The sequence below is a fragment of the Sceloporus undulatus genome, chromosome 2 (genome assembly GCF_019175285.1).
Source record: "Sceloporus undulatus isolate JIND9_A2432 ecotype Alabama chromosome 2, SceUnd_v1.1, whole genome shotgun sequence".
Lineage (NCBI taxonomy): Eukaryota > Metazoa > Chordata > Lepidosauria > Squamata > Phrynosomatidae > Sceloporus > Sceloporus undulatus.
In genome coordinates, this window is record NC_056523.1 from 10543684 (window position 1) to 10554049 (window position 10366).

The following is a 10366-nucleotide window of genomic DNA, read 5'->3' on the forward strand; positions in this document are numbered from 1 at the left end:
TGGTCTGAGTTACCTGTTTCCATTAGCATGATTTTCCATTAGCATGAGATTATTTTTCCGCTAAGAAAGTGACAAGGCCTTTTATGGTAAGTCTTCTTTCCAATTATTTACACTCTGTAAATGTGCTACAAAATATAAATAATTTGCATTATAAAAAATATGTAGAACCAGCATGGCATAGTGGTTTGAGTATTGGACAGTGACTTTGGAGACCAGGGTTCGATTCCTCGCTTGGCCATGGAAACCCACTGGGTGGCCTTGGGCAAGTCACACACTCTCAGCCGAAGGCAATGGCAAACCTCCTCTGAAGAAATCTTTCCAAGAAACCCCCATGAAAGGTTCACCTTAGGGTCACCATCAATAGGAAATGACTTGAAGGCAAACAACAAAGCTGTTCCAACTCATGATAAACAGTTTGTGATGTAATTTCACTGACTGCTGCAAATACCAAATTTCAGAAATGGAAACCATGGCCACCACATGCAGTAGGAAGCTTACTACAGTGTCTCCAACAATACCCATTTATGTGCATTTCTGAATACACGTTTCCTGAACTAGGCATTTTTGAACACATTTTTGGACCTGAGAACTGCATGACACATTAGGGAATTGCACATAACGTAATAATAATAATAGTTAATAATATTTATTTGTATTTTCCCACCTCTCCCAGGTGGACCAAGGTGGGATTAAAACCTATCTCTGATTTTAATACATTAAAATTACAGTTAAAATCAAAATTTACAAGTGACAGTGAAGTTGTTGTTCATACTATGGAACCACATCTCTGTGAATTCAGTTATTCACACATGTCAGCACTCAAATAAAGATGGAGTCAGCAATGAGGATGTATCCAAAATATGTTCAAGGCATGCAAGTTTTATAGCAGTTTATCTCAAGTCTGTTCGCATCAGTTATTCATGTTGCCAACGATGCAAATCTTTTTTAAAAACAGCGTTTCACCCAGATTATTTTTACTGTTTGAATAATCCCTTAGTATACAAAAGTTTTAAAAATTAAACATACAATTCTATTCAAAGCATAAAGTTAAAACGGCTTAGAACCGGCTTAAAATATGACAAGACAAAAGCATATAACCACATTGAAGCACTAAGAGTGAAAGGCCTGCCTTAATAAAAAGCATTTTTCTGAGCAAAGAGAGCAATGGAGCCTCCCCTGGGAGAGAATTACACAGCCTAGGAGCAGCCACTGAGAAGGCTCTGTCCTGCATCTTCACCAACCATTAACTTTATATCTTTCCTTAAACATTGGTTGAGGTCCTCCATCATCAGCCATAGCTATCACTTTTTTTCCTGTAGTTTCCTCTGCCAATGTGATGCCCCCCCAAAAACTACCTTTTAAGCCAGACAGTGCCCCAGCTGAAGAGTTTCCAAGGCACTTCTTGTTGTGTGCCTTCAAGTTATTTCTGATGTACGGTGACCCTATCATGGGGTTTTCTTGGCAGAGGGGGTTTGCCATTGTCTTCTTCGATGCTGAGAGAGTGTGATTTGGCCAAGGTCACCCAAAGAGTTTCCATCGCTAAGTGGGAATCTAAACCCCTGATCTCCAAAATCCTAGTCCTATGCTCAGACCACTACACCACTAGCTCTCTTCCAAGGCACTACAGATCAGAAAGCAGGGGAATGACAACTGCAAGGATCACAGGAGCATTGAGATAGTCAGCTGGAGAGACCCTTCGGGGTCTTGCCACAACTGCTTCTTGGGACAGCAAGTCATCATTTACCAGTGCCTCAGTCTAAATTCAAAGCAACATTTCCCAATCTGGTGCATTCCTAATACCATGTACTGCAAAACCCACAATTTACAATGAGAATGGCTAATATGTTACGTTCCTAACACATCAGGGGACAGAAGATAGAAAAAAATAGGCAACTATGTGGTGGCGTTGGAATCAGTTTTCTATCACCCAACCTTCTCTTTGCAGGCTGCATGAACTCCTACTCAAGTATGCCAAAATACCTGGTTTTCCTGCCATTTCTCCTTCAAAATGGTGACTGAAAGTGACTGCATCACTTCCTGTTGCCATTTTGTAGGGAGAAACAGAGGGTTAAGGCATACTGCAACTGACAAAGCTCCAGACAAGGAAGCTCGTTTTCACAAAATTGTTTCATGCCCCTCTTTTCTTCCTTTTCCTCTGCCTAGCTGGAGGATTTTTTTAGCAGCATTAGCCTTGAGTTGATGAAAGAGGGCTGGAGAAACACTGCACAGAAAATAATGCAAATGGTGTGGCCCTGCCTACCAGAGGCAAAGCAAACAGCAGCTCCCTCCAACATCCCTTGGTGGGCATGCATTAAGCGAAATGAGGAAAGGAGATTAGTCTGCTTCACTAACTACATCCACACATAACTGTTCCTACAACACAGGCATTCAACAACATTGCCATCTGAACAGCTGCAAACAACTTCACATTTACAGTTTCAGTTTTTCTCCCCCTCCAACAACAAACAGGACGAAAAATCCAAATAAATCTACTAATGTTTGCCATTGTGATCCTTTTTGTCTCAATTAATGTAAAACATTGGGAGAAAAAAATTCTTTCCCATTTTTCAGCAGACTATGGGACGGTGAAAGGGTGACATGTTCTGATTTTTAGAAAGCTTGACTCTATTTAGTGGGCAAACAGGCGGGAATGTTCATTGGAATCAGAAAAGACAAGCAATATACATGAAATGCTAATTCTAAGCTTCAATAATTCTAATTAACATTGGAATTTTTTTAAAAAAAATTCCACAATTCCAATACAAGTTTCTCCAAAGATCAGTTGAGCAATATCACATACTCCTACGTGAGCATGGTTTAGAATAGAACTGACACCAAGAACTAGAGAACTTTCTTATCTGAATGCTTTCCCTAATTTTTCAGAATATGAAATATGTTACAACAGAAAAAGGTCTTGTTCTTTTCTCCCAAGCCTCAGAGTCCCAGAACTTTCAAAGCAAAGCCTCAGCTGTTGGGGGTGTTTGTAAGGGAGTTTCCCCAGCTTTGTGGGTTCTCTGATGTTTAGTGAGAATTGAACTTCGACTGAAACTCTTTCCGCATTCTGAGCATTGATACGGTTTCTCCCCCGTGTGACTTCTGAGATGAGCAGCCAGGTGGTCGCTCCGGTGGAACCTCTTCCCACACTCAGAGCACTTATACATTTTCTCCTCCGTGTGAATTCTTTGATGCAATGTGAGATGCGGACTCTGACTGAAGCGTTTCCCACACTCCAGACACTCATAAGGTTTCTCGCCTGTGTGAACCCTTCGATGTAAAGTCAGGTGTGTACTCTGGTTAAAGCATTTCCCGCACTCCAGACATTTATACGGTTTCTCTCCTGTGTGGATTCTTTGATGAGAAGTAAGGTGTGTGCTCTGACTGAAGCTCTGTCCACACTCCTGACATTTATACGGTCTCTTCCCGGTGTGGATGTTGCGATGTATAGCAAGTTTCCTGCTGTGACTGAAGCTCTTCCCACACACTAGACAGGTAAAGGGTTTTTCTCCTGTGTGAGTTATTTTGTGCAGAATAAAATATGTGCTCTGACTGAAATTCTTCCCACACTCCAAGCACTTGTATCGTCTTTCTCCCGTGTGCATTCTTTGATGCTGAGAAAGGTGTCCACTTTGTCTAAAACCTTTCCCACATTCCAAGCATTTATAGGGTCTCTTCTCTGTGTGAATTCTCTGATGAACATTAAGACGGGACTTTGTGCAAAAGCTTTTACCACACGCTTGGCATTTATTCTCCCTCTTTTCCTACTGTGCCTCTTGTTGGGCTGAGATTTCATGGACCTCTCCACCTTCACTGGCCATCGCTTCACGTCTCTGTTCTTTGGCTGCCATTTTGTGTGTCGGTTGCCTTTTCGGTTCATCTTGAACACTAAGGGTCTCCGCCTTCTTTAGATGTTCAATTTCTGCAGACATCTTGTCTCCTTCTACTTTATTCTCCCTTTCCAACAAACCTGAAATAGAGAAAAAGTGATGCCAATTTTAGAGTCTAGGTAACTGTTCAGGAAGAAAGAAAAATTCAAGGGAAGATGGGAAAGCCAAACAGCTGAACTGGGGTACAATCATAAATTCCGAGCTTTCATAGATTTGGGGCCCATTCAGACAGGCCGAAATAAAGCTGCTTCTGGTCACTTTGGAGGTTTGCTGTTTAAATGACACATGCATCTTAAGAGGCCAGAAGCTGTGCCAAAGCTGCGCTCCAGTCCTTAAGATTTGGCGCAGCTTCTGGCCTCATAGGATGTAGCTTTATTTTGGCCTGACTGTATGGGCTCTAAGTCTACTTCCATAGATGCAATACTGTATACGATATTGTCATTTATACAATTATAATTTATACATTTATACAATTATATATACAATTGCAAAGGGTTCTCATTGCACCTTTGGGACTAACTGAGCAATAGAAGTTGATACCATATTTTGTGTAGATTTGGTTTACTTCCTCAGATGCAACATACAGTCAGCCCTTCATATCCACATATTTTTTTTATTCATGGATTCTAGCATCCACAGTTTGAAAACCTCATGTTACGGTTGCCTTAGTGTTGCCATAAGTTGCAAATGACTTGAAGGCATGCGACAACAGCAACGAACTACAGTACACTACTATGCAGTACCAGTGTGCCATAGTGGTTTGAGTGTTGGACTACGATCTGGAGCCCAGGGTTCGAATACCTGCTCAGTCAGCCCCAGAAAACCCTATGATAGGTTTGCCTTAAGGTAAGTCGCAAACGACTTGAAGACACACAGCAGCAACAACAACAACCCATCAATGTACTATGTAGTATGTACCAGTGTGGTGTAGTGGTTTGAGTGTTGGACTATGACTCTGGAGACCAGGGTATGAATCCTTGCTCAGTCATGGAAACTCACTGGGGGACCTTGGGCAAGTCACACACTCTCAGCCCCAGAAAACCCCAGGATAGGTCACCTTAGCATAGGGTCTTCATAAGCTGGAAAAGACTTGAGTCTCTATATTGGGAGAAAGGTGAGATATAAGAAAGTAATAATAATAATAATATAATGCTCACAGCAGCACTAGTAACAATCCTTGGGTTCTAGTCCTAGGATCCTGGTTGCTGTGCATTGATTTAAGTACTTACTATTTGTAGAGTGTTTTATCAGCTGAGCAGCACATTATGGATCCCCTCCCAGGATCATCATCCTCTTCCCCCCAAAAATCATCCCAACCTCGAAATGCAAACTTTTCTGAGAGAGCTTTGTCCTTCTCTTGCTGCACAATTGTCCCTCCAAGTTCTCACTTGTAGCCCCAGTTTTAATTCTCTAAATACATTCTGCCTCTCTATACCATCTTTTTCTGCCACCCCCAAGATCCACCCAGCACTCCCTGGCTACTGAGCTACATCACAAGATTCAAAATCAAAATCAAAATGCAATCAAACCCACCTTCCCCTCTATTAAGAGAAGGAGGGGGCAGGAACTGATGTCACCAAATTGCAGGTGGCCCTTCCTTCTGAATCCTGCAGACTCTTGCATTTTAACCCTTCCCTGCATCATTGGAGGTCTCCCATTCATAGGGCTGCCACAAGTTGAAGCAACAGTTCATAGCAACATGGAAGGAAATTTGGATCCATCCGCACTGTGGAAATAATGCAGTTTGACACCACTTTAAGTGTCAAGGCTCCATCTGACAAGATCCTGGGATCTGTAGCTTTGTGAGATGCCAGCAGTCTTGGGCAGAGAAGGCGCCAGGCCTTGCCAAACTACAAATACAATGGATCCATAGCACTTAACGTGGTGTCAAACTGCATTGTTTCTACAGTGTGGTGGTGCCTTCAAGGATGATGCAAAGGAAAACAATGCCAAAGAACCTACAAAACTCTAGCAGGCATAACTCTGCTCAAAATAAAGGCTGGATGGATGAGAGAATAGAGGGGGTGGGCAGTGATTCCAGGATAAGGGGTTTTTTGGATCGATTTTTTGACTAAAATTTCTAGACTTATACATGAGTATATACAGTGAGCCCTTGTTATACGCTGGGGTTTGGTTCCGAGATCTCCCATGGATAACAAAATCCCTGGATGCTCAAATCCCATTCAATGTAATGACATAGCAAAATGATGTCCCTTATAAAAATGGCAAATCAAGGTTTGGTATTTGAAATTTATACTTTTTTGGGAACATTTTCAAACCGTGGATGCTTGAGTCAGTGCATAAAAAATCTGTATATACAGGTATTTTAGAAGTAATTGGTGTAAAAATGCTGCATAGGTGGAGAATGAAGTGGATCCCTGCATATCTCACCCATTAGCTGCTGTTTTCCGTGACAGGTTAAGACACGGTGTACTGTATTTCTTAGGGCCTGAGCATCTTATCAGTAGAGGCACAGCAAGCACATTCCAAAGAACGCAAACTCAATATGTTTCTTATCTCACTGGGGTTTGTGGTTCAGTGAGGAATTTCAAAGTTTCCAGTGTCTTCTCTTTAACTTCCACACTTGAACTCTCTGCAGAGTTTTTTAAAAAACTATAAATCCCATTATTCTATTAAGAGGCAACAATGGTAGTTAAAAGGGTCTCAAGGTGCTATAATCGTCTAATGAAACAGGCCATGAAAATGAACTAATAATATATTTATTAGCAAGATTATTATTTTGTTGGCAATGACTGCTATTCAGTTGTTCATTGGCAAAGATTATGATCACGTCCAATGTGTTACAGTACCTATTACTTAAATAAATTATATTATTTGAATAATAATCAAATCAATCAGACAACATTTAGTTATACAGATTTAGTTAAGTGAACAGACAATTTGGAAAGTACGATTATGGACGTAATATAATCAGTATGAGTTTTGTGTCATTTAACCAGTTTTATTTATTAATAAAAATAATGTAACAATAACCCACCAAAGTGCTATAACTGTCTAGTGTGGATATACAGTCAGCCCTCCATCTCCATGGATTCTTAATCTTGGAAATATTAATATATACATACTATACACACACACACATTACAAAGAACAAACCTTGATTTTGCCATTTTATATAAGGGACACCATTTTTACTATACAACTGTATAGTAGAACAAACCTTGATTTTGCCATTTTATTTAAAGGATACCATTTTACTCTGCCATTGTATTTATTGGGACTTGAGTATCCATGGATTTTGGTATCCAAGGTGTGTCCTGGAACCAAAGCCCAGCGGATATACTCACTGTATCCACTTGTATTAAAACTCCAAGTATATTAGCAATTAAAATTAGTTACATGGATTAGTGAGTTAAAGATGTCAGTTGTGATCTCAGCCATAAACCTTTTATAGGTGTCACACTATCCAAAACTGTCAAGCAGCTGAGAGTCATAGGTTTGTGTCAGGCGTTGCTTTTGCATCTTACTCGCCTTTAATTTAGGGGCAGGCTAATATACAATATATAATGATGGGATGTGTAGTGTAACAAAGGGTGTAAAGGGAATGGTTATTGCACAGGTGGTATGATAATAAACTAGAGGAGTCAGGCGTGGACCAAAACATCCAAGGTCCTTCGGCTGGGAAGGAAAAGAAAGAAATAACAAAGAAAGGAGCGATATGGGAAAGGAGAGCATCAGAGTTGCTTTGAAGGCGTAAGCCTGACAATATTTGAAAGTATCTGTGCTTCATTTAGACAATATTAATGCTTGCTGTTTAGTTCTGACAACGTACGCCTTGGATGTGGACCTATACGATTTGAGTTGTGGTGCTAGAGAAGAGTGCTGAGGATACTGTGGACAGCCAAAAAAATAAATGGGTCCTAGAACAGATCAAGCCTGAATTACTCCTAGAAGCCAAGATGATAAAACTGGGGCTGTTTTACTTTGGTCATATCATGAGACAGCACAACTCATTAGAAAATACAATTATACTAGAGAAGATGGAGGGAAGTAGAAAGAGAGGAAGATCACATGCTAGATGGATGGACTCTATTAAAGTGCTCACAGGTATTGATCTGCAAGAACAATGGACTTTATCACATGGACAATTGGAAGTATAAAAATGAAAATTGCGCATTTGCTATTAAGATTTTCACACAACGTCATGATTAAATGGCCATTATCCTGGGAATATCCTGTAATTGCGATAAAGGTTTTCACACAATGTTGCATTGAAAAGTGATTAAAGTGTTGTTAACCCGTGAATAACCAAACAATAAACAGCAGCAAATCATTCACGGGAAAATCCTAAAAATGCTTTCTTGCTGTTTATTGCCTGGTTATTCCCTGGTTATTCCCAGGAAAATGGCTGTTTTATTGCGCTGTGTCTGACAATCTTAATTGCAACCTAATAGTAATTGTGCGATTTTCACAGGCTAAAGCACATTTAAACTTCCAATTCTCCTCTGTGTAATAAAGTCCTAAGAAGAGTAGTGGAAGATGGAGAGTCTTGGAGGTGTCTCATCCACAGGGTCCCCCTAAGTTGAGATCAACTCAAGGATGGTTAGCAAGAACAACAAAAGGTTTGTTTTTACTATTGAAGTCTGCATTTCTGAACTTGGTTAACTGCCTGACTTGACAGATCATTTTACTGGAAGTCAGTTGCCTTGAAGTAAGATACTTAAGAAGTATTTTCCTACATGTGCAATTGTGAGGGCCCATATGTTATTATACACAGTCTGCCAAGAAACCATGATCTCTCTTTATACCTCTACTAATTTGTGGATGCATCACAATTCCACAATTTGTGGATGCATCACAATTCAGCTGTTTCTCTTTCTGCTCTTACTTTTTTAAAAAAAAACATTATTTGTTTGTTTGTTTTGTGTAGCAAGAGATACATACTCCCCATTCTCCATGTAGTGAGAAATGCACAGGCTCACAACTTAGAGGAAAACACAGGAGAACTAAACTCAGCTAATTTTGGAGATGCCATTTTATGGCACTCATTCACAGTGCCAGCATGGTTTGAGTATTGGACTATAACTCTGGAGACCAGGGTTTGAATCTCAGCTCAGCCATATAAACCCATTGGGATACCTAGACAAGTTGCACTCTCTCTGCCTCAGAGGATGGCCATTGCAAACCCCCTCTGAAGAAACTTGTCAAGAAAACCTGATGATAGGGTTGCCATACATTGGAAACGGCTTGAAGGCACACACCAACAAGAAAACTCACAGCATGCTTGAAAAAAGACTACTTATCGCAGTGCGTCAGAGACATATCATGTCAGAATAAATATGAATTTTTGAGTATCAGTCTATGGTTTTGCCTTCCTTCCTTTTTCTTTTTCCTATCCACCTTCCCCACGTCCCCTCTTTTTCTTCCTTTTCACTTCTGGTGCTGTAATTCCTTCTTCTGCTCTTTTTTTTGCAGCAGCAAATGCCCATGTTCTCCATCTCCATCACCAGTTTTTAAACTGGACACTCAGTCTGCATCCCTTTTCTGGAGACTATAGGCCCAAACAGACAGGCCAAAATAAAGCTGCTTTGGGACACTTCGGAGGTATGCTGTTTAAATGACACATGCATCTTAAAAGGCCAGAAGCTGTGCCAAAGCTGCAGTCTAGTCCTTAGGACTGCGGCATGGCTTTGGTGCACCTTCTGGCCTCTTAGGGTGCATGCAGCATTTAAACAACAACCTGCCAAGAAAACCCCAGGACAGGCCCACCTTAAACCATACCTCTCCAGATGGTTTTAAATGTACATTTTAACTGATGATTTCAAGCGCAGATTGTAGATTAAATATGGATTGCCATCCCCTGTGGCTGAGATAGTGTGACTTCTCCAGAGTCAACCAGTGGGTTGACAGGGCTGAGCTGGGATTTGGACCCTGGTCTCCAGAGATGTAGTGCAATTTATTGTTGTTATTATTATTATTATTATTGAAGAGCCAGTGTGGCGTAGTGGTTTGAGTACTGAACTGCAACTCTGCAGACCAGGGTTTGAATCCCGGCTCAGCCATTAAACCCATTGGCTGCCTTGGGCAAGTCACACTCTCTCAGCCTCAGGGGATGGCAATGACAAATCTGGTCTGAACAAATCTTGCCAAGAAATCGCTTTAATTTGGAAATGACCTGAAGGCACAGACCACCACACTTTATTATTATTATTATTATTATTATTATTATTATTATTATTATTATTATTATTATTATTATTATGTCAGTAACGACTTGAAGGCACACAAGAACAACCATAGCATATAGATCCAAACCACACTGCAGCAATAATCCAGTTTGAGGCCACTTTCAACTAACCTATCTCAGTGCTAGGGAATCCTGGGAACTGTAGTTTCCTTGTGGCAGCACCAGAGGTCTCTCTGACAGGGAAGGCCAAATGTCTCACAAATACTACAGTTCCCAGGATTCCCTAGCATTGAGCCAGGGCAGCTAAAGCGGTCTCAGACTGGATTATTTCTGC

The 10366-nt window shown here is 40.7% G+C and overlaps 2 protein-coding genes across 8 annotated transcripts in view; one reads left to right on the forward strand and one right to left on the reverse strand.

The window, feature by feature from the left end:
• Positions 1-10366, forward strand: part of LOC121921898 (zinc finger protein 397-like) — a 942727-nt gene that overhangs the window by 724309 nt on the left and 208052 nt on the right. The window lies entirely within an intron of this gene.
• Positions 274-10224, reverse strand: LOC121922006 (zinc finger protein 239-like). 6 transcript variants are annotated; one of them, XM_042450866.1, is made up of 2 exons: positions 10204-10224; positions 274-3964 (listed from the first exon to the last, which is right to left on the reverse strand). In XM_042450866.1, the coding sequence occupies exon 2, from the start codon at positions 3597-3599 to the stop codon at positions 2952-2954; it is 648 nt and encodes a 215-aa protein (XP_042306800.1). In that variant the 5' UTR covers positions 3600-3964; positions 10204-10224; the 3' UTR covers positions 274-2951. The 6 variants fall into 6 exon arrangements, with proteins under 6 accessions (XP_042306800.1, XP_042306802.1, XP_042306801.1 ...); XM_042450868.1 differs by lacking the exon at positions 10204-10224 and adding an exon at positions 9123-9228; XM_042450867.1 differs by lacking the exon at positions 10204-10224 and adding an exon at positions 5418-5438.